Here is a 25,000-nt window from a genome sequence, read left to right on the forward strand (position 1 = left end):
GTGGACAGTCTGAATCAGTCCCACATCCCCAACAGGGATCAAAACAAAACCATGTTTACATCCACAACAGGATTATGACTAAGTAACACACTAGTTGGGTTATCTTTCTTTCTTTCTCCTGCCTAGCCCATTCTCACACATCTCAGCAACAAGTGTCTCTTCTGATCACCCTACATGAAACAGTATGAGTCCACATCCTCAATACTTGACCCAAGTTCTGAGGTTATTTGTCCTTGGATGCTTTTCAATTTTCCTCCCACCCCATCCTATAAGGGTTATAAGCTACAGCTCCTGGGAACGTTCACTGGTGATTTCAATGACCTCCTCCACATCCTCTGGCTGTATGGAGGTCCTTTTCACCCTCATCACTGGTGGCCCTTATTGCAGCCTCATCCTGGAATTCATGCTTCTCCCCAGCCTCCATCTGTACCCTTAGTAAGGGTGATGTCCATGGTAATGGGATAACAGGGTGGATGATCAGAGCAAGCTACTTTAGCCTACCTTTGCTGTAGCAGCTCTTCCTCACCACGTCCAGAGACTTTGCCACCTTCCCTGGCTCTCCTGGGCCCACATGGCCCTGCTCAGCAGGTGGGCAGCCAGGCTCACAGACAGCTTGCACCTGCTCAGCCTTCAGGGCAATGGCCTGCTCCAGAAGGCCCAGGTTCCCACGGGTCATCATGTCATACATCTCTGATTCATCTGTGACTGCTGACTTCTGCGAGTGTGAATCCTCATCCTTGTCATCATCAGAACGAACCTCCACAATAACTGAGTACTCAGGCTTGGGACTGGATAGATCTGGGCCTCGGAACTCAGGGGAAGCCTTCTGGGCAGAGGTACGAGAAGTGTCTTCCCCAAAGAGCACATTTGGAGCTGCTTCTTCCTCCTCCTCTTCCTCTTCTTCCTCCTCCTCCTCCTCTTCTTCCTCATCCTCCTCTTCCTCTTCCTCCTCTCCCTCCTCCTCTTCTTCCTCCTCTTCTTCTTCTTCCTCATCATCATCTTCTCCCTCCTCCTCCTCACCACCTAGGACACCTTTCTGCTTACTTGACTCTTCACTAACCATATCTTCCAGAGACGTAGGGCATAGCTCCTGGGAACGTTCACTGGTGACTTCAATGACCTCCTCCACGTCCTCTGGCTGTATAAAGAGGTCCTTTTCACCCTCATCACTGGTGGCCCTCATTGCAGCCTCATCTTGAAGCTGATGAACGACAGCAGAGCCCAGCTTAGCTACTGAGACTGAGTCCTCCCGCACAAGGGTCTCTTCAGCAATTTGGCCCAGATTTAGGAGGGACGTTGCAATGATCCCCTGGTAGCTGTTGTAGCTGCCCTTAGAGAAGCCAGAAGGGCTGATTGTGGGGTTGGATCCAAAATGGGGTTTGATGAGGCCTTTTCCTGCATTGAAGGAAAAACATCATGGGGGCTAGAAGAGAGTATGGGGGGAATGTTTCCAGGTCTCTGCCCAACAGTAGCCATCCCTCCGCGAAGCCCCATCTGCCCACCCTCAACACTGTAGCCCAGAAAACAGGGAAATGAAATATAAACTATCCTGTCAGCCTTCTGCTTGGATCCAAAAACCATGGAGAATCAATTTTGCTTGATTACTTTTGATATTTTTCAATTCATGTTCCTCTTCCATCATTTATTTTCTCAAATCAGATAGAGCTGCATTTCATATAATGGAACTTAAAGAAAAAAATCAGATGAAAAGTCATTTCATAATTGAAAACTTCTTGTATTTTGAAAGGACATGAAGTTAAGTCTTTTCAACATAGTAACAGATCTTTTCATTGTATGCTGGCCCCGTGGAACTCACAAACCAAGTGTTCTTAGCAATGGTAGGAGCCAGCCCTGCCATATAGTAGCCCAAGAAGCAGGGGAGTGGGGGTCTTTTCTACATGGAATACAAACTCACTTTATTCCATGGGCCATGTGCTCACTTGAGCCCCAAGAAGGAAACCAGTGAGGGCTCAGGGTAGACTGCTCCAAATATATGGTAAAACTATCTCCACTGTTCAAAGTCAGCTGATGCCAGAAGGTTAGGAAGCCACTGGACTCTCAGCTGCCTGCCTTCTTTCCTCTCTTGGCTTCTATGAGCAGCCCACCTTCAGAGGCCTGATTCATCCTAAAGTGGGGTATTTCTTCAGTACCCACCCTTGGTGTCTGAGAACAGAGCAGAGCCAGCCCAGTCAACTCTCAGGGGACAGGCAGGACGGGCTCTGTCTAAGAGCCTCTCACAGGCAGAGGCACATCAGCTGTCTATTTCTCACACACATGGAGACATGCCTCAGAATCAAACTTTTGAAAGTGCAAGATCCCTGCACTGATCCACCTTCCCATCTCTCCCCTGCACACAGTGTTCACACACACTACAATGCCTCACCCGGTGCCCCCATCCTAGGCAGGCCCCTTTTCCAGGAAGCTGCACATGTCAGGACAAGACATTCCTTGTTCTCAAGGCAGCTTTCTGCACTGAGCCGGGCTCCCCCCAACCCCCCTCACAGGCTGCAATTCTCCAGGGCCACACTAAGCAGCCTTTATTCAAAAGAGAAAGAGCAACATAGTACCTTCAGCTGTCTGGGGGTGATGAATCTCCTCCTGTCCTGACATCTCAGCCTCAGCCTCCTCCAGAGTTCCTTCTGATTCATCAGAAACAGAGGCGTCCTTCACCTCGGCATCCTCACTGCCATCACTGTCCATGCGGTAGCCCTCATCCAGAGCCAGCCTCAGAGGGTGTGACTTCCTCTTGGATACCAGGTGCTCAGCCTCAGCATCCTCCAGTTTTCTCTTCTTGGCCAGAGGGCAACTCTGTAAGCTGAAATGGAGGACGGATGATGCCAAGAGCCAGGCCAGCTCCCTGAGACACCCGGGAGGCCATGCTAAAGAGTCCCTCCTTCTATAGCCGTTCTCAGATGGAAGCCTCAAATGCTAATGCGTTTAAATTTTTTACATCTAATTACACACGTCTAAAAGTTCCTGATTGTGTTCTAAATGGCATTATAGTGGTCCAAGTCCATGGAATGAGAACTCAGGCCCCAGTATCCTAGACTGCTACTCTCTGAGCCATTCCTCAGACCAAACCACCATCCCACATGTACGCCAAGCTTATCTCAGCCTGTTTCCTCCCATACTGGCCCTTTCCTTCTCCACCTTCAGATCTCCACACCTATACCCACCCCTGGGAAACTTAGCTGACCACAGGAAATGACTACGCTGACAGCTGTAGCTTACACTGTCTCTCCTATATGCACCAGGCCTGCTTTAAACTCTGCCATACAGCTATATCTAAGACCAAAAATAGTCCCTCTGGAAAAGCAAAGATGCTAAAGACAGGTAATCTACCAGCCCTCATGGCACGCTCCTGGCCAGGCTCACCTTCATGAAGGCACTACAGGAGCGCAGACCAGTGGTACGGCATTAGAGCTTAGAAGGGTTAGGTCAGCCTGGCCTCAGCAATCACAGGCAAAACAGAAAGTTTTTAATCCACAAAAGAATCCATATCTGGGAAGAGAGCCCCAAACCTTCTTCCTGGGAGCCTTTGATGGTATTGGCAGGCCTCTTACCTTCTATGTCTGGAGTACTTGCCCCGGACATGTCCTGAACCAGTACATCCTGGGGTAGGACAGCTGGAGGGAAAAGCAGGAAGAGGTTACCTTGGGCATCAGAACCTGGGTCTCACCCTGAAGAGCAAAAGAGGATCTCCAAATGGCTCATCTTAAGATAAACACTGTCAGTTTGCTAAAAACCAGTGAAATAACTCAGCCCGTTTAAACAAAAGGACTAACCAGTTACAACTTTATGCATGTGATTAACTGAAGATCTGTCCACACAAGATTAATCTACTGGATGGGCTTACAGCAGGCATTCCACCACCTTCCCTTGGGCTTTCAGGGGGCTTGGGATGCCAGTGCCCTCTCCAAAGGGTGCTCATGGCTTGTCTGACCCAGGTCCAGAGCACAGAGATTGAACTTCTCCATGTTCACCATCAGTGCTGTGATGCCCCAGCATCCAGGGCTATGGTCTGTCCCCCCTTTCTATGAATTAGGATTTGGGCTGCAATCAGGAAGGGATCTGTGTAGCCCAAGCAGGAACCACAGCTTGTAGGAGAGACCCTGCTTTAGTACCCACAGCCTGGTGTAGGCCTCCACTTCCGCACAGGAAAGGAAGCCAGCGGGGGCAATGCACCAAGGGATGCCCATCCTGCCTGGTAAAAACGGTTGGATGCATTGAGGAGGTCAGCCCCTGCCTCATTCCAGGCTGGTAAGTACATGGGGTGAGTGTGAGACCCTCAAAAGTCCCTCACCTTTAGCCATTAACATTACCAAACCAGTGAAAACTTTCAAACATGAGCACTAACACTGACCACACAGCCCAGCCAAGAGCCCCCCTGCATAGGAATACTCAGGCTAGAACAGCTAGCTATAGGAGCTATGAGAGGTGAGGGTCTGTTACAGCTTGGAGTTCTGTGGGTGCAAGAGGCTGTCCTAATTCATAGTACCATAGACCAGCAAGAGGACCTGTGAGGCCGTGTCAGAACTCAGCCCATTGTAGGGGAACCAAACCTGACCAAAAAGTAGAGTCAAAGAACCCATTCCTAACAGAGTTGGCATTATGGATCAGAGTTTCGATGTAGACTCAGTATTGTCTCTCCTAAAATATAGCACATCTCCTCAAAGTCTTCAAAGAGAGGCAGGTTAGGGAGTGGCTCTTGAGACCTACAGAAGGGCCACCCCACCTCTGCCCAGATACTCCTTGGTAGTTTCTAGGAGGAAACAGTGGAAAACTATTTTATCAAATTTCTTTTCCAAATGGGAAATTATTTCTACTCCTGGCCAGACTTTCGTAAAATCCAGACTCACATTCACTTTCACTCTCTCAAGAACTAGCTTTGAGACTTTTCATAAACAGTTCCTTGTTGCTGGGTTTTGAAGCTGAGGTCCCAGTTAGTCAATTAATCATTTAGTTAATCAGCCAATTAGGCAGCAGCTGCTATGAAGGCCTGTGGGGCACTGGCACTGTTCCCGTGTCACTTGTTCCAAGGAACTCTGCTACCCCACTCAGAAAAGTGCGGAAAACGTCCCCAGCCAGGCAAGTCTGCACCACTAGCTCCGAGCCCAAGTACATGAAACTAGCAAGGCCATCTGGTTAGAAACTGGAAACTCCTTAGACCCAGAAACAGGAAACATCAAGGAGAGTGACCCGAGATCCAGCCGGGGCCTCCAGATACTGTAACTGGAGCAGACGTTGGTCTGGAGCCTCCCAGGCTAACCTGTGAGCACACAAGAGCACCAGGAGTACACGCTAGCATGAAGACCGGCTTATAAGAACATGTGAGGGGTTGAAGAGACGGCTCAGTGGTTAAGGGCACCGTCTGCTCTTCCAGAGGTCCTGAGTGCAGTTCCCGGCAACCACATGGTAGCTCACGGCCAGTCTATACTGGGATCTAATGCCTTTTTCTGGCATGCAGGTGTACATGCAGCTAGAGTGCATATATATATATATATATATTTAAAAAGATGTAATATATTACATACATATAATATATTACATACATATTATATATATTACATCTTTTTAAGTTTTTTTAAGCAAAAGAACATGTGAGAAGCTGGATATGCCTGTAGTCCCAGCACTCAGGAGGCAGAGACAGGTAGATCTCTACAAGTTTGAGCACATATGAGTACGTAGAGTACACTGAGGATTCATGTGCACTATCCCCTGCTAATGCCTTCCCAGGGTTGGGCGTAAGTGAGTGACTGACAAGGACTTCAGGCTTCCTGAGTCTCCTCTATGCAGTAGGAGAAAAGCCAAGGCCAAAGTGGTTCTTCCTCTAACTTGTTGCCGTGTGTGCTCATGAAGTCCTGGGTGTCGACATGTGCTTTTAGACAGTTATAGGAGTTCATAGGCAGACATAGATGTTTGTGTATGCTCATAAGCGCCCAGAAGCAGAGTCCTTGAATACCTCAGTCTGGTCTTGGATCCCATGTAACTGAAGCCAGGATCAGAGACACAAGGAGATGGAGCAGCTAAAGTGCCAAGGGCTTGCCATTGGCCACTTCTCAATAGGCATTTTGGATTTAGCTCTGAAGGGTTCAAACTCAAGCTAGGACCCCGATTTGGGGGAGAGTCCATATCCCAGGCTGGAGTACCATGTTCTAAAGGGGTTGACTTCCTTCCCCAACGGTAGGTGATAGGAATCTCTTAATCATCTGTCCTCTGGACAGGAGCTGCCTATGGCTCAAAGAGGAAGACCCCAGATGAAGAAAGGTGAGCTGCAAGGTACATTTAGGGCAACCCTAACCAGCCCACTGATGTGTCTCTAAGATACTGATCCCAGTCCTCCCCCAGCTCCTGCTTCAGCAGAAACTCTCCGAGGTCCTGTAATTGATGTTGAACTCCACCAAAATACAAACTGGAATATATGTCAGTTTCTCCAAGGATGATGAAGGAAAACCATTAAATCTATTTCTTCTCCCAGGGGCTAGTGTTAAATTCAGGACACAGGAAAATTTATAGAGTCTTGGCCTCACTGTATCTTTCTTGTTCCAGTACAAGCTCCTCAGATAATCTTATAACAACCATCCTTCAGCCTTCCAGAAAACAAATGTTATTTTAAGAGCTCTGCCTAAGCTATGGGGTAGCCCAGGGCTGAGCGTACTGCAGGCTGAGTAATTCTGAGCCAAGGGGGCATAAATCCATCATCCATGAAGAGTCCCACACACAGAGCTGCATTCAAATGAGTTTACCTAATATCATGATTGCACACACACAATATTCTTCTCCCAAAGCATAACAGCAAGCCCTTTGTGAGTTACAGTCCATTCTGGCACCCCACAATATGAGCCCCACCCAAACAGAGGTCTTGTCTGCTTATCAAAGCACAGCAATGCTGTCCTGGGAAACAGGCCCTTGGAGAAGAAAAAGAACATGTGCCAGTGAGACATACATGAGAGCTTATGCAGAGATGGTGTCACACACGCTTACTAACAGCATTTGGGGAGCAGAGTCAGGCAGATCTCTGTGAGTTTGGGGCCATTGTGTTCTATAGAGCAAGCTCCAGGCCATCCAGGACAACACAATGAGACTCCGTCTCAACAAATAAAAACGCTCCACTCCAGCCTGTGTGCAGTCAGCCAGCGTGAGCCATGCGTGCTATAGACCATCCCCACATGGCACCGTGGACAGCAAATAGGTAGCGTTTCACTACATAAGTGAAGGGCACTGTCTGCAAAAATCCCCAAATGCAATCTTGTTGTGGTTTTGAGGACCGTGGTGACAGTCGAGATTTTAGTGGGGAACAGTGTTAGGGTCACCTGTGGTGGGGACGGTCTGGAGCGGGGGAAGAGTATAGTTGGATGTAGACAGTGAAATGCAGCGCAGAGAAAATCTGTTTCTCCAGAGAAAACCAGAGTTTGTGGAAAAGTTTATAACAACTCCAAGGTAACAGTCAAGAAGAGGGTGAGCAGTGCTCATGCAGGCAGGAAGACTTTCTTACCTGAGGTCTGTACCTGTGGTCTCTGAGGGTCCTGGGTAAGATAAAGAGAGAAACAGAAACACACACATAGGACTTAGACGTTCAGAAGAATGTTTCCCCAAAAGTATAAAGCTAATAAAACAGCTAAGATCTTTCCAAGGACAAGATGCCCACCCTTTGCTAACCTACAAAGACTTTCCCTGAGGTCAGTAGAGAGAGCTGCCCCCTCAACAAAGTGCTTGTACTAGAACTCCTACACACACACACACACACACACACACACACACCCCACATTTTCAGGGAAGTCCTGCTAGTCTCTCCACTCTGAGGCTCAGGGTATTATCTCTGTAATTGAGGTAGATGACAGCTTTTGGCAGGAAATATTACCTATTATATCAAGTTGGACAAAGACCAGGACCAACAGAAACATGGCTGGTCACAATGATGGGCACTAGCTACAAGACATGCAGGAGTCCAACCAGAATAGACAGCTCTTACATATTCAAAACTATCAGGTACTCTGTGAAGCCCAACAGGAAGCTCCAAGCGAGAGAGTTGGGGTAGGGGGTGGGAATGGCCAAGCAAGGAAGACTCGGTCTTAATAGAGTGAACAGGGCCTAGCCCCTCGCCTCTCTACTCATTTTCAACTCCACCCAACAGCCTTCAAATACTCAGCAGCACCAACAGTGATCTCTGGGAAGAAAGGGGCCACCGGCCAAAGGCCAGGGGTGGCCAAAGACCAGGGACCGTTCCTTTCGAAAGTAAGCAGCCTCCTGACTAAACTCTGTTCTCCCCACTCTGTGAAATTGTACTTGTTCTCACATTTCTGCCTGAGGCACATCTAGGTAAGCTGAAAAGGACTTCAGGAAACCCTTAAATACTGCTCTGAAGAGTCCTTAAAGTCCCAGGTGCCTAGTATGAACCAAAGGCTACCAGGAAGCTGAGCATTACATGATATCAACAGTTTCAGAGAGGGCAGCTGCCAAGAATGGAGACCAGGCCAGGCTGAGCTGGCACTCACCTCGGAGGGTCTTGGATCGTGTGCGGGCTCTCTTGTCATCACTTTCTAAGCTCATCTGCAAGGAAAAACAATCACAGTGTTAAGAAGCACCCAAGGCAAGCACCTGTGATGCCTGAAACCATCAGGGACAGCTGGTCATCTTTTGACTTCAGTTTTGTTGATGGCAAGAAGATTATCTGTGAATGACAAGAATGAGACCGAAGAAACCAGCCTGGGGAGAGTGCTGGAGGATCCGCTGGGCAGAGACCACCAGACTTAATGCTATCCCACCCATTCCTCCCAGTGACTCACAGTGTTCCACCCACACTGCTCCAGGTTCCTATCTGCTCACGAAGGCCACAGACTCATGCACATAGGTGTTCAATAATACAGGGGGCTCCTGGCACAAAGAATAACACCCACTGTTTATTTGACCAGTCAGGCGCCGAAGTACAGGTCATGCTGTTAACCACAGGTTCAGCTGCTGGAGACGGAACTGAGTCAGCAGCCAGACTCAGTGTCACATGTCGGTGATCCCAACACTCAGGGAGGCTGAGACAGGTGGATCTCTGTGAGTCTGAGCCCAGCCTGGTCTACAAAGTGAGTCTGGAACAGCCGAGTCTACACAGCAAAACCCTGTCTCAAAAAAACAAACCAACCAACCAAACAAACAACAAAAGTTGCTGGATCAGCTTTACATAGTCCAGGGCCTGGCTCCCATGGACATTTCCTTTCTGCTCGACACGGGTTTTAATGTTCCTCATATACTAGTGTCATATGGGTAGAAACTGGAAGCCCGAGCAACACTGGCCCCCATGTCCTCTGGCCTACAAAGAACTGCCGAGTCCATTAGAATCCTCAATCGCCCAGAGATGCCTCCGTATGGCTGCTGCCCACAACATGGTCTTTTGAGAAAACCAGGGAAGAGGCACGATAAAGGTGACAGCCACAGGTAGGGCATGCCTGAGGATGAAGGTCCCCAGGTGAATCCATATCTTGTGTAACCATGGCAAATCTGAAGGAACCGATCGAATACTGGCAAACTCTGTGATGTAGGAAACGGTCCTCTCCCGGGCAGCAGGGCTAGGAGAGGCAAGTGTGCACCCAAGCAGAAGAGCGGCCGGGCCAGACTTCACCACCTGTTTCCACAGGCAGGAAAGATAGGAGGCAAATCCAAACCATGGATGCCTCCAGGACAACAAGGCTCCGTGTGAGTGGTTTGGCAAAAGAGAAAGCAAGAGAATGGGCCACATTGCAAAAGGAAGAGAAAGGCAAGAGACAAACCTCTACCTTATCAACTGGAAAGAAAGAAAACAGAATTAATTCCTCGAATGGCAGATGAAATTCACAACTGAACTTTCCCCATGAAGCAATGAAGCGTACAGTGATTTATGTAATTTGTTAAAGAAGAAAAATCAAAAAAACAGGGTAATGTATGCAACCTGTCGGCTCCAGGCTGTGGAGCAGAATGCTATAAGCCGCGTGTTTATTATAGCCTTCCCATAGAACAGAGACAATTGCTGTAATTTCTATTTTTAAAGCAGAGGCTCCCCGTGGACCAATGGCTCACATTTAAAGTAAAGAGAGGAGCAGGTGTCAAAGGGACGTCATTACATCTATGAGTCTTCAAATGTCGGTCGCACAACGCTTCTGAGGCCGGGCACACAATGCATTTGATTGCCCCATGCCTGTGTTCAGCTGAAATGTAATCTATAGCTTTTTGTGTCAATTTTCCCAAGGAAATTGGCAGGCATTCTGCTAGATTAAAGTATGCCTTGGCAATTTGGATTTCCTGCGGATAAATTATTCAAAGGGCAGAGAATAGAGAGGGTTACAGGGATGTGTAATGGGCATTGCTTGCAAACTGTGAGCTCCCATTGATGAAGCTAACAGCTGTGGCATTCATTGTCCTGAGCACCTTCTCTGCGCAATTTACTTGTATCCAATATTCAACGTACAAGAAGTTCTCTTCAGCGAACACAGCTTTGATGTAAGAGTGAAATTCCCGAAGTTGTGGTAAAGAAGACAGTGTTTTTTTTAATATGATGAGAATATGTTTATAGGATCTGGATGACTTGTGAGCTCAGTGCCAAGGGGTGATTTTTCTCGAGCTTTTGACACTGGCAGTGGGAGCTGCTGTAGAGGCATCTGGCAAAATATTTAAGCAATTTGCATGCTTTCCTGTGCAAAACACTGCAGAGTATCTACAAACCTCTTCCCGAGAGGTGGTATAGCCATTAGGCCACCGTGCTCAGGGAAGCACTGTGCCAAGCACTGCCAGGCTCATCAACTAATTTGTCTGGCAGATCACAAGACTTCCTGCCTGCTCCATACAGGGATGGTCCCTGCCTTTGGGGCAACTCACTGATGCAAAGGCAGTGAAGTGCTTCTCAATTTTACCTTGATTTATCATTATTTTTAAACCTTTTACTTCTTCCAAGCACAAACAGGACCTGTTTTTGCCAATGCACACATAACTCAACGGCCTCTTGCCTTGAGGGTGAAAGGGTCCATTTGTTGAGACAGATAATCTTGCTCCACTCTGAGGTCAAGGATCTTTCCCAAGAGTAACATTTGCTCTGTTTCTCTAACATCAATTTCCTATGGCCAATACAGCACACCTTTAGTTTTGACATTTTATCAGTTTTACCTTGTATAGGAGAATTGGAGGAAATAATTTCCAAATGCAAACACTTTGTGTTCAACCATAGCTATTACATTAGCCCGAGAGAACTGTGTCTCCATCCAGGCGCCAAACTTGATTCCTTAGTACTATTCTTAAAAACAGTCTCACTGGAGGGTGTTTTTTTGCTTTGAACTGTTCTGTGTTGCTTTAGTAAAATCAAGGCCAGGCATGCAGGCTCTTTTTAAACATAGTGACTAGCCCCTTTTCATACTCAATTGCCAAACTGAGCTACCTGTGGTTGAACTTGAGCAAAGTCAGGTACCAAAATATGAAAAGCACCCTCCAAACCTGCAGACTAGTCCTCTCTCTATTTTGGTTGTCTGAGGAATAAACTCAGAACTCAACACAGCCAGAACAACAAATAGCTGGTCTTTAAGAAGAAACCATGAGGGCAGGCATGGTGGCACACACCTTTGATCCCAGCCCTGGGGAGAGAGAAGCAGGCAGAGCTCTGTGCGTCCAAGGCCAGCCTGGTCAATGTAGCAATTTCCAGGCCATCCAGAGTTACAGAATGAGTCTTATCTCAGAAAAGAAGAAGGGAGGAAAGAGGAAATATAATCATGAGTTTAGTTTTCTAGAGGTCCAGTAATTCCTTAAGCCACTTAGTTTTTGTTGACGATTGTTTTGACATCTGAAGCCAATTGCCCACACTCCCCAGGATGGAGTATTTCCTACCCACATCTTGCCTTTCTGCATTGATGGCCAAGGACTATCCGAGGGCAGAATCTGTGATGAAACTTGACCCCAGATGCAGACGACCTTAGGAGGTTTGCACATCATCTAGAAAAGCAGTGAAATTGTTCAGGAGTGCACACAAAGATAAAGAAACCGCTGAGCCCTGAGAGCCTGAGAACCTGAGGGAGGCTGGGAACAGTGAGCTGACAGGGGGAATACATGAGAATGTCCATGCAAGGCACCTCAGGATTGGGCTGAGTTATCCCCAGAAGCCAAGAGCATCTTTAGATAGCCAACTCAAACTCAATGGTCAGACCCCTGCCATCCCCCCTGACCACATCTCTCTGTTCTTAACCAGCTCATTTCCTGAAAGGTCCCTCTCTCGTGCTGAGGAGAGCTCCTGCCTTCACAAATGTGAGGTCATTCGCTGCCTCCTGCAGAGAGCTGCTCGGGACATATCATGCAAAAAGAGCAGACGGAGGAAAGAGTGAGTGTGTGGGGCAGTCAAAACTATCTTAGAAGCTGGTGCTGGTGGAGGAGGTATTGGTCGGAGGTTGCTGAGCAGACAACTGCCCAGCCTTGGTTGGAGATTCTGAGCCTCTTGACACATGGGCCATTAATTCTAGCCTTGCACTGGAGGAGATGCTTTGATGTTTTATTCTACTTACAACGTACTAGAGCAAGGAGTAGTGACACACACCCTTAATCTCAGCAGGATTAAAGAGAGGCAGGAGCGGACAAGTCTCTGAGTTCAAAGCTAGTCTGGTCTACATAGCAAGTTCCAGGCCGCCAAGTGAGACCCTATCTCAGGGAAAAATACGCTCTAATAACCAGAAAAGCTGAAAAAGCAGAATGGATTCAGGAATAATTTCAGATCCATGGGATCATGTGAGTTACAGTGTCCTAATAGAAGACTAAGGTTTGTGTATAACACACTTCCTCTGGAGGCCTCGGGGAGGATGTCTGTTTGCTTCTTCCCTGCCCAGAGAAAGGGGCTGGAGTATGGCGTAAAAGGGTAGCAAAAACTGGCTGTGCCCTGTTTCATGTGGCAGAATCTTATTCACTCCATTGAGAGTAAAATGAAATACAAGGGTTTGCCTTGTTTTTCGCTTTCCTTGTGGCAGCCGAAAGGGATACGTCTTGTGTTCTGACTGTAGTATTAACCTGTGCAGGCCCTAAGTCCGTGCCCACCACTGGTTTGGGGAAGGGGGCACTCCACTTAGAATTCATGAGCAACCTTCAAGCACCGGACTTACTTTCTCCTTCATAAAAAACTACAATAGGGGACCCTCAGAGTCCCAATCCCATTTGCTGATCAACATTAAGGTTGCCCTCCCTTTTGTGTATGAGTTCTAAGCCTCCAGGTCAGCTCATAGCCGCAGAAAAATGCAAAAATTTCCTTAGAAGCCCAGTATACATTCTACATTTCTATTATCTGAATCTCTGTGACTAAATCATGTGGCCATGCCCCTGCATCCCACTGGGAGTCATCATAGTACTTCCTGGTTCCTTGCAGTGACAGTTCTGTTCCCCTTTGGGGGATATCCCACTGTGTATCTGACATTACCCACACGGTCCTTCCACCAATTATGCAATCTGCTTACAAGTAGGCAGACCAGCCACCTCCTGTGGTATAGAAATGTCACCACCCATGGGGCATTATTCAATAAATGCCTCAGGTAGAGGGTTTTGTTTTTTTTTTTTTTGACAGTTCTAAACATGAGATCTTGGCTCACTCCAACCCCCAAATAAAAAATTATAACCACAATTAGGCTACCTGGTAAAGAAGCCATATCTGCCTCAAACTTCATAAAAGGAATTTCTTTCTTTGTTTTGTCCTTGAGAGACAGCTTTGCCATATAGGCCAAGCTGGACTTGAACTATTGGTCCTCCTACTTCATCCTTCCAAGGGCTAGGATTATAAGTGTACCTAGTTATAAATGGAGTTTGTATCACTCCGGAGTAATAACCCAACAATGTCAAGTCAGACAGCTAGAAGAGAGAGAGAGAGGTGACTCTCTCTGAAGGTGTTTCGTTTCAATTAATTGTCCTTACCAGAGACCCTTGTTTCATAACTAGTTGTACACTAAGTAGTGTGTGCTTTGGGACTAAAGGTTTTATTCTTTCAGGTCACGAAGGGGTTCAAGGATCACTATCTGTGCCTAACACTCCAACACATGGTATCCCCTAGCATGCCAACCCAGGCCTTCTCTGACAGCCCTACATGGTCCTGAGCTATTCAACTACCTGAACTGTGCTAAATTCGGAAGGTGAGCACACTACTGGTCTTACTATGTGGGCCACTCCACAGTCCTCCAAGCTGGTTCCTCATCTTCCTCATGTGCCATCTTAGGTCACTAGCCCATGCTTCTTCTCTTAGTCTCCTCTGTCTGAAGATATCACCTGCGCCACCCTCAATGCTAGCCCATCAGCTCATCACGGTCTCCATCCTCTTCTAGCATGTTCCTCCTCTTATTTGTTTCTTTCTTTCTTTTTGAGTCCTACCATGTAATGACTTTCTTGGAACTCACTATGTAGTTTCACTTGGCTGGTCTTAAACTCACAGAGATCTGTCCAAAGTAAAGGAAATTGGCTTACAGTTGATACAGTTATGAAGCCTTTAGGGCTGCTAAGAGGGACCAAGTATCAGCCCAAGCTCATTAGCAGCACCTGGATTCTGAACAGTCACATGTAGCTTGAACCCTCTGAGTATATTGTGCCTGGGCTTTGGGGAAACCAGAGTCCTCCTGTCCCACTCTGACAGGGCACCAGGCAACCACAGCCAACTACTTTGCTCACAACGTAGGTCAGGCCACTTTCATGGCTGCATGATCTGACATCTTGTGTCTCTTGAGGAATTCTCTGGGCTTGGATAGGGTGGAGAGAGAGGTCAAAAATTCAGTGATGGAGATAAATAATATTTAACCATAATATTTAGGACATTGTGCTGATAGTCTTCAGCACACTGATAACAGAGCCAAAATGAGTGAAAGTGCTTAGCAAGATGATGGCTCAGTGATTAACAGCACTTGTTCTTGCAGAGGACCTAGGTTCAGTTTCTAGCATTCACTTTATGGCTTATAAACACCTGTAACTCCAGTTCCAGAAGATCCAATACCCTCTTCTGACCTCTCTGCAAGTACCAGGCATACACACGGCACATAAACATACATACAGGCAAAACATTCATAAACATTAAATAAGAAAGCCTAAAATATTTTTAAAAGAGGTTAGCATCTGACCTCTAGGTATGGATGCACCATGCTTCTCTCTGAGGCCTTGGCTCCCAGCTCTAACGTCACCTGCTCTGGAGAGCTGGTCTCAGGCAGAAAAAGTCAGTAGTTGTAGGATTAGAAGGTTGGTGGCCAAAACCAGGGTCATAGGCACTATGCCCAAGAGCAGGAGTATCCCTGGGAAGCAAGGACCCTGTGTCTCCTCTATCACACTTTCTGGGCAGACATGAGGAAGGTGCATCATCTTACACACTTATGAAGCTTAAAAATAAAAGATCAGCACACCACATGGATTCCTGCATCAGAATTAACTGTCAGACCCTGGAGACTATGCCCACCCAGGTCAGACAGGATAAATGCCTTTAATCCCTGCACTTGGGAGGCAGAGACAAAAAGATCTCTGTGAATTAAAGGCCAGCCTGGTCTATAAAGAGAGTCCAGGACAGCCAGGGCTGTCACAAAACAAAACAAAACAAAACAAAACAAAACACAAAAACAAAAAAGTGCAACTCATTTGCTTTTTAAAATGTGTATTATGTCATTCAACTTCTCAAGAGCCCACTGACTGAGAAAGTCCATCCAGGGGGCCTGGAATTTTGATAAATTTTGATAAATGAAGAACAGGTGACAGCATACATAACTGAGCCCAAGTGTGAACACACAAGCTGGGGAGCCTATTGAAAGATGACCCTGGTCCCCATCTGGACTCTGAAGAACCCATGGTCCAGCTCTTACCTTGTTGTATCTATACAGGAAATGTCTCTCGGTTCTGCAGCTGCTGATCTTGTCTTCCTGTGTCCACCTCTGGGTTAGAAGTTTGCCCCGGAACTCATTTTCTGAGGGTTTAAAAAAATAGAAGTTCAGAAAAGGAAACTCTGACAAATATCACCCAGGCAGACCCAAGAAGACTAAGAGAAAATTGCAGGACACTTTTAAATGCAGCATTTATACAATCTCTGGTATCTATAAGAAAGACAAACAAATTCACTGTTCATGGTTGTTCCAAGAAGAAAGAAAGGAAGAAAGAAAGAAAGAAAGAAAGAAAGAAAGGAAGGAAGGAAGGAAGGAAGGAAGGAAGGAAGAGAAGAGAAGAGAAGAGAAGAGAAGAGAAAAGAAAAGAAAAGAAAAGAAAAGAAAAGAAAAGAAAAGAAAAGAAAAGAAAAGAAAAGAAAAGAAAAGGAAAGAAAAGAAACTGTTACTCTTTGGAAGCAGAGGTTCTAGACCATGGTCTCATTTCTGATGGCTACTTTGCACATGTGTCACAAGGTATAGACATCCATCAGCATGGCTATTCCAACTAAGGGCAATAGTGTATATCATATAAGATCCACCTTGAAAAATCAAAGCTGGCAAAAAAAAAAAGAAAGAAAAAAGCTGGCATTAAGGAATTTTGAAAATTAAATGACCAATTAATGAATAATTGCTCAGTCATAACTGCATCTTTTATTATCCCAAATAAATGTACAATTTACGACAGGCACACATGCCTTTAATCCCTGCACTTGGGAGGCAGAGACAAAAAGATCTCTGTGAATTAAAGGCCAGCCTGGTCTATAAAGAGAGTCCAGGACAGCCAGGGCTGTCACAAAACAAAACAAAACAAAACAAAACACAAAAACAAAAAAGTGCAACTCAAACTCATTTGCTTTTTAAAATGTGTATTATGTCATTCAACTTCTCAAGAGCCCACTGACTGAGAAAGTCCATCCAGGGGGCCTGATCAGCTCTTGTAACACTGCCTCTCACAAGGAGCCCTGCATCCCTCGAGCACTCATTGCTTGTTTTCACTGTCTTTTCTCCTCCTGGTAGACATCTCTCCAAGGCAATGCCTACAGTTAATATTTAATTCTCATAATTCGCATAAATTCACACATCTAAGCAGAGGCTGAATACATCAGCTGGACATGACAAAGAAATTCATTGTGTACCTATTCCCTGCACGTCATTCCCTGTCTCCATGGCAACCAGCTTTCTATGCTGCAGAGTTTCAAAGGAAGGTCATTAGTAACCAACAATAAAAACAGGAAATGAATATTTCTACATTCTGCTTTCTTCTCCTTGGAAATGTGTTTAGATTTAGCTAAAGGCATGTTATCATAAACATTATCTTTCCCACCATTACCCCATATTTTTAGTGAGGTGCATCCCCAAAGCTGTTTTCATCCAGAATTCTACCACTCCTGGCCCCAGTAACCCTATATCATTACCAGAGTGTTTTCTTGTTCCTTGAAAATATCTCCATCCTCTTAAAGGGCTCAGAGTCTCTTCATGAGCCAAGATAAAGAAGGAATTAGATGTAGCTGCCAAACATACAAAAAGTCTTCAAGGGAACAATGAGTCTATAAGACTTAGCACATCCTAAATGTACATATACCACGCTTCCCTCTCTTTGAACTGTGGGTTCCCTATATGAAAATGCTGAGGACAGGCTTCATTTGACCATAAAGGAGTGTGTTTCAAGACATTTCTCATAATTCAAGGCCTCTGGGTCCCATCTTTAAGGAGGGAAATTAGTGGTCATCATCGCCGAGCGGGTATCAGGTACGATTTAGTGCAGGTGTATATATCCTTGAACCTTGTAGCAGGCACTGTAACCTAGCACTTGGCCACTAGGACACCACTAGGCAGCTGCCACCAACAACATAAGGCGTCCAAGAATGGAACCTTTGCAGAAGAAGAGACTAGGCAGCCTTACACCATTGGGAAGAATACACACTTGGAAGGTTTAATAAATGAACAGTCAAGAATTGTGGCAGCCATTAGGTACTCTTTATGGGAACTGGCATGTGAGGGTTATCATGCGGGTCTCCGCTGCATCATTAAGGAGACAACCAGACCAACCTCAGGGTTCTGATCCTGAACATCTGTCCCAGGAAAGATGCTATAGAAGCTTGGTCACTGGCTGGTTCATGAGGCTCAATCAGAAGCATTTGCTGTAGTGACATACTGACGTACACAAACGGGACATGGCTCACTGACAACTACAGGGAAGTATTTAGATTTTATATTGTGAAAGATGTTCCAGGAGCTGCCTGCCCTGAGGCTTCTCCTGTAGGTCTCTTCTGTTTCTTGGCATGACCTGCAAATTATCTGAAAAAGGACCTCCAGTGCTCTGTGAGGGGAGAGATAAGCAGTGCACTACACTTCTACAACCTTGCCATTCTTAGAACTTAGAAATCAGTCCTTCGTGATTCTCCACCACATTTAGCCCAAGGACTACTGTTTTAACTCAGCCTGAGACACCACATCTGCATAGCAAAGCTCCAAGAGCTTAAAATCATCTACTCCCTAACAGGTGGCTCTTGTCTATCAGCAGTAACAAAGCAAATGAGCATTTCAGAATAAGAGCAAAACACAGGCCTTTCCTCACATCCCCTAGAAACAGAGCACACAGTTCAGCAAAGTGCTAACGCCAATGTCAGAACTTTGTATGAAAGATCCTGAAACCACATGACACAATTATACTTCCTTTGTCTGGGAAGTTCCTTCCCACAATAAGAGTTGCCATAAGGAGTCAGCAGTGTGAGGTTCTGCTGTGGTTCCTTTACTCTACACTAGGCCCTAAATATGGTCAGGTCCTGCCCTATGGACTGCCGTCTAGACACTACAAAACTCATAGCCACACACTAAGCCCAGCAGCGTGTAGGACCAACCAATCCAAGGAGAGCCCTACCCAGGAGTGTGGAGGCCAGCAGTAATGATTTCCATAGATTCACAGTGGTGTCAGCAAGTAGCCCATAGTTCACGCTGACCTGACCCTAAGGTCTCCTTGATCTCTAACACTTAACCCCTTTGTACACAGTGAGGATTAGTACTCGGAGGTTGAGAAACGTTTGAAAGGGCCCATGGTGATCCTTGAGAGCAGTGTCGATGCTTTCGCATCACCATCTTCACCATCAAGAGTTAGTTGAGTGAGGAAGAGGTTCTGATGAAGCGAGACTATTTTGGGGATTCTCAGGTCTCTGATGAGCTCATGTGAATTCTATTCCTCTGTGTATCAGAGAACATGCTGTTCAGAAACAGCACCGTGTGGCCAGGGTAGAGTGTTCTTTGTAATCTCTCTTGAAGACCTTGAACCTTCCTCCGTGTTTGTCCCACAGAGGTCCCTGATCCACAGTTTCAGGACTCTGGGGAACAAAAACTAAAATGAAATAAACTCAGCAAAGTAACCAGGGTCTTCTCAGCCCGAGCCACAGGGAAAGCAATCATCCGTTACAAGACTCAGACCTCCAACAAAAGCTGGGAGGCCAGAACACAAACACAGCTCAGCTGTCCTCAGATGATGGGACCCACATCTTTCTGCTCCGTGGTCTTATAGACCCTGGCCTGGGAGCATCATTCTCAGGAAGAGTATAAAATCTGACCTCTTGGAACCTGTCTCAGGTCCAGGACCCTGGTGCCCCACTGTACAACCTAATAAAAAATAAGACTTCCATGGATTTTTTTCCCAAGACTTCCGTTTGATTTTTCCTGGATCACCTTGGCTCAAGCCAAGCCACCTGGGGAGCTTGTGCCTCTAGGGACCACAACTGATTCTCTGGAGGAACCTACTAAGGAAACCCTTTCTCTAAGGAGGCCCCTTTGACCCTTCCATCCCCTATTGGAGGACTTGACCCCCAGCTGTGTACATCAGTCCATCTGGTTGTTGGCTCAGAGATCCCAGGAATATCAGTGCCACCCGTTCCTCTAAAGCTTTGAACATTTTTTCCACTCTTGTCAGGCGGGAGCAGGAGACTCTGTAAAGCACAGTTGGTCTGGACCTCACTCCTCTCCCTGTCACACCCTGGTACCCCCAAGGACATGCGGTGTTCATGCCCATCCAGCCTCTCCTGGTCTCCCAGGCAGATTTCAGAAGTCCTCTTCTATTCCCTCCCCCCTCTGGATCTCCAGAGTTTTCTAGATGTCGCTGGGATGGCTTATGATCTCTCCAGATGTATTTTATGCATGTTCGGTTTTGATAGTTTGTTTGTAAAAATTGACAAAAAGAATACGAAATTCACATGCAATTCAGGAAAAACAGACAGATTTTTGCAGAACAAAGATGAAGAACTCACACTTTCCTGTTTCAAAAATTACCATAAGACTAGAGTTACCAAGATAATATAGTATCCCCCCACAAAAGACATGTAGATAATTAAATGAGATAGACACAAAGATACAAAAGTAAACTTTGTATTTTTATCAGTGCCATTTTATTCAACAATGCCCTTGAATGATTTAGTGGGAAGAATAATATTTTTAACAAATGTGCTAAAACCACTGGCATCCAAAAGAATAGAATGAAGATAGACCTCACACAATGAAAAAAAAAAAAAAAAAAAGCAACTCACGCTATATCACAGATCTATCTACAAAACTAAAATTTTTAGAAACTCTAAAAGAAAACCCTTTTGACTTTGGATTAGGCAGTAGTTTATTTATTGTATACAACACCAAAAGTACTAGCCATAAACCAAAACCATGCGTGGTGGCACATGCTTATATCCCAACAGTGTGAAGTCTGAGGCAGGAAGATAACAAGTTCAAGGCCTTTCTGGGCTACATAGAAAAACCAGCTCTCAAAACAACAAAAAAATGGTATAGGTCTGGAGAGATGACTCAGTGGTCAAGATCACTTGCTGTTCTTGCAAAGCACCTGGGTTCCATTGCCAGCATCTACAGGGCAGCTAACAACCAGCTGTAATTTCAGTTCCAGACAGTGTCCTCTTCTGGCTTCTGTAAGCATTGCATGTACCAGCTGCAAGAGCACATGCAGACAAAAAACAAAAACAGGAACAAAAACAAAACCTGTACATATAAAATAAAAATATACACGTGTTTTTTTTAAATTGACTTGGACCTTGTACTGGTCAGTTTTTTGTCAAGGTGACACAAGGTAGAGTTATCTGAGAGGAGGGAACTGCAATTGAGAAGGTGCCTCCGTAAGACTGGCCTGTAGGGGCCAGGTAGTGTCAGCGTACCATCAAGTCCAGCACTTGGGAGCCAGAGGCAGGCAGATCTCTGAGTTCAAGGACATCTTGGTTTACAGTGAGAGTTCCAGGACAGTCAGGACTACACAAAGAAGCTCTATCTCAAAAACAAAAACAAACAAACTAACTAAAAATGTTGGCCTGTAGGCAAGCCTATAGAGTATTTTCTTAATTAGTGTTTCATGTAGAAGGGCCCGGCTCATTGTGGATGATGCCACAATGAGAGCAGCTTGAGCAAGCAATGGAGAGCAAGCCAGTAAGCAGCACTCTTTCATGGCCTTTGCTTCCGTTCCTTCCTCCAGGTTCATGCTTTGGGTTTCTGCCCTGACTTCTCTTGGTGATGGGATGTAACCTGAAAGCTGTAAGATAAACAACCCCTTTCCTTCCCAGGCTGCTTTTGGTCATAGTGTTTTTATCACAATAAAAACCCTAACCAAGACAGTTTTCATCAGAGTTTGAAATAGTTGTCTTCAAATAACACCATCAATAAAATTCTCCTTAGATGCTTGCAAATCACATATTCCATAAAAGGTTTTTGTTGAAAAAAAAAAAAAAAACTCTTATAACTCTTTAATAAGACAAATGAACCACTTTAAAAATCAAGGAACTTGAAAAGCCATTTCTCCAAAGACAATATATAAATGGATAATATACATATAAAAAGACCTCAACATCTAGTCATGAGTTAAATGCAAATCAACTGTGAGGATATCATTCAATCTCTCACTTGGTTTAAACAAATTCAAACCAGGCAAGCATGAGTTCCAATCTGTAGAAACTGGGATCTTCATTACTGTTGATAGAAATGTAAAACGGCAGCCACTTTGAAAAACATTCTTGGACTTCTCAAAGTGTTTTTGTTTTGTTTTGTCTTAAGGTTTGTTTTTTATTTTATGTCTATGGGCGCTTTGCTCACTTGTGTGTCTGTGTGGCATCTGCGCACCTGGTGCTCACAGAGTTCAGAGTTCAGAAGAGGGCATCAGATCCCCTAAAGCTTGAGTTACCACATGGGTTCTGGAAACCTAACCCAGGTCCTTTGCAAGAGCAAAAAAGTGCTCTAAATCACTGAGCCATCTCTCTAACCCCAATTCTCAAGATGTAACATACAGTGACTACCTAACACAACAATTCTATTCCTAGATATCTGTGGTGGTTTGAGTAAGAATGGGTATTACAGGCTCATACATTTACCAGGGAGTGGCACCATTTGAAAGGGTTAGAAGGGTTAAGACGTATAGCCTCGATGAAGGAAAATTGTTACTGGGGGTGGTTTCCAAAGCCCATGCCAGATCTAGGCTTTCCCTCTCTGCCCACAGAGCAGGATGCAACTCTCAGCTACTGTACTAGTGCCTGCCTGCATATCCTCATGCTCCTTGCCAAAATAATGTTGGGCTTAACTTCTACGACTGTGAGCAAACCCCCAATTAAAAATGTTTTCTTTTGTAAGAGTTGCCTTGGTCATGGTTTCTTCACAGCCATAGAACAGTGACTAAGACAGTATCTACCCAGGAGAAATAAATACTGAAAAGTGCAATCACATGGCATTTGTCAGTAAAAAAGAATGGTAGGCTCAAGTATTCTACATGTAGACAAATCTCCAAAACATGATCAATAAAAGAAGCCACATACAAAAAACTGTAAGTCTAGAATAGGCAAGTCCATAGATTCAGAAAATTTAGGCCCATGGTTGCCTGGGACTAAGAGGACAGGGGCAAATGGAAATGACTGCTCATGGTAAAGGGTTTCTCTTTGGGATAAAAAGTGTTCTAAAATTATACTGTGGTGATGGATGCACAACTCTACAAATATGCTAATATTACTCACTTGAATAGGTCTAATAAGTGAACTGAAGTTACATAAAAATTATATTCTAAGCCAGGCAGTGGTGGTGTACGCCTTTAATCCCAGTACTCAGGAGGCAGAGGGAGGCAGATCTCTGACTTGAAACCTAGCCTTGTCTACAAAGTGAGTTACAGGACAGCCAGAGCTACACAGGTAAACCCTGCCTTAAAATACATACATACATACATACATACATACACACACACATATTTCAATAAATCTACTTTTTAAAAAAGGCAATGGTGTATACAAGTGCTCCATGCAGGACTCGCACACACATGTACAATCCCAGCAGGACCCACAGCAGGAGAGAGGCTCATAAACACACTGGCTGTCTACCTGGTCCAGAGATGAAGACACTCTTTACAGGGCCTTATGTGCCCCAGAGCCCTGAGAATAAAAGAGATAAAAAGAACTCTGCCAGCACCTTACAAAGTGAACTAAAAAACAGGGTAAGGATTCAATTTTCAGTATGAGGCTGCCTAGGGAGAAGATGCTAGATTTGCTTCAAGAGAATTATCAAGTGGGTGTTTACATCAAAAAATTATCTTCTGAGCCAGGCATGGTGGCACATGCCCGTAATCCCAGCATTACAGGCACAAGCAAGTGAACCTCTATGATTTCGGGGCCAGCCTAATTTACATAGTGAGTACAAGACAGCCAAGGCTACACAGGGAGAAACCCTGTCTTAAAAAACAAACCAAAACAAAACAAAAAAACCAAACCAAACCAAAACAAACCAAAACAAAAAAAAACCCACCAAAAACCTAATAATAAAAGTAACAGTCTGGGTTCTGGAGCAATAGTTCTGTGGTTAAGATCACTTGATCTCTTGCAAAGGACCTAGGTTGCATTCTCAATGCCCACATGGCAGCTCATAGTTATCCTTAACTCCTCTTCCAAGGGGATCCAAAATCATCTTTTGGTCTCTGCAGGCACCAGGCATACACATGAGGCACACACATATAAGCATATATGTAAAATAAGAATAAATATTTTTTTAAAAATAACATTGTGACAATAGGAACTGCCCAGAAAAGAGAAACTTCCTCCCATAGGTGTGTGAGTTCCTGATCTTGAAGGTATGCCAACAATTTGTGGGCTGCCTCCGGGGGCTGTTGTACAGTGAAAAAGTCCCAGCATGCCACCTTTGGTTTTTCTATTCTCGACCTGGGTGCTTATGTCCAGATTCAGCTTACTCCATGATAACCCAGGGAATGCTGGACTAAGAATGCAGGGGAAAGATAATCCCATTAGAAGTGCTGTGGGACGGGTCACGGTAAGCAAGTGAAGGCTCTCCATCCTGTTCCTTGCCCAAGGACGGCTGTAGCTCCGTGCAGTCAACAGGAGCCAATGGAGACAGCTGCTTCTGCAAGGCAGGACGTCCCATGACCCAGATAGTTACAGATGCTCTTCTACTTATGCCAGAGCAGTGTCAGAGTACATCAGTAGTTAATCTGCATCTAAGCGGGAGGTTGGACAATCGTGCCTGATGATACAGCAGCAGCCTGCGGTTGCCGAGGTAATTGTTCTGCGGAGCAAGGCTGTGCGGCTCTAGAGGCTGAAAACCTCCCACCTTTTAACTCACTCCTTCATCTTTCTTTCCTTGCTACTCTCTGGGTTTAAGGCAAAGCCGAGAAAGGCAAGAAGGAAGAACCAAACAAAAGTATAATTAACGTAAAGCCTACAAAGCCAGCCACTGCTCACTGTAGACTTTGGGGGGACTATCTTCTGGGGTCCTAGGAAGACAAGACCTTTGGGATAACAACCTAACCCTGACATTTTACCATGGGCTACTAAAATGAACCCAGCGCTGGGGCCACAGGCTAGCCACTATTCTCCAGCACGATACTCTGGGCATAGAGCAAGAAGAAAGAACAAAGAAAATAGTGGGGAGGTAAGGAACAAGCACTGGCCAGTAAGGAATGATCTGCATATCAAAGTAAGGCTGATGATTCATTGGTCAAAATACTAGATCAGGAGACAATACAAATGTCCTTAAAAATTAACAAACTGAGGGATCTGGAGAAATGGCTGAAGAGGTGGATTAGTGGTTAAGAGCACTGGCTGCTCTTCCAGAGGTCGAGTTCAATTCCCAGCCCTCACACAGTAGTGGTTCAA

General features: G+C 45.4%; 1 protein-coding gene across 5 annotated transcripts in view; it reads right to left on the reverse strand.

Moving 5' to 3' along the window:
* Window positions 1-25,000, reverse strand: part of Myt1 (myelin transcription factor 1) — a 66,253-nt gene that overhangs the window by 29,807 nt on the left and 11,446 nt on the right. For all 5 annotated transcript variants that reach the window (XM_060382661.1, XM_060382662.1, XM_060382659.1 and 2 more), the window contains exons 2-7: window positions 15,804-15,904; window positions 8,496-8,550; window positions 7,496-7,526; window positions 3,564-3,626; window positions 2,568-2,815; window positions 502-1,395 (exon numbers count right to left, since the gene is read on the reverse strand). In XM_060382661.1, the coding sequence (XP_060238644.1) occupies window positions 502-1,395; window positions 2,568-2,815; window positions 3,564-3,626; window positions 7,496-7,526; window positions 8,496-8,550; window positions 15,804-15,904 (1,392 nt within the window). The remainder of the gene's footprint in view (window positions 1-501; window positions 1,396-2,567; window positions 2,816-3,563; window positions 3,627-7,495; window positions 7,527-8,495; window positions 8,551-15,803; window positions 15,905-25,000) is intronic.

This window comes from Meriones unguiculatus, chromosome 4 (genome assembly GCF_030254825.1).
Source record: "Meriones unguiculatus strain TT.TT164.6M chromosome 4, Bangor_MerUng_6.1, whole genome shotgun sequence".
Taxonomy (NCBI): domain Eukaryota; kingdom Metazoa; phylum Chordata; class Mammalia; order Rodentia; family Muridae; genus Meriones; species Meriones unguiculatus.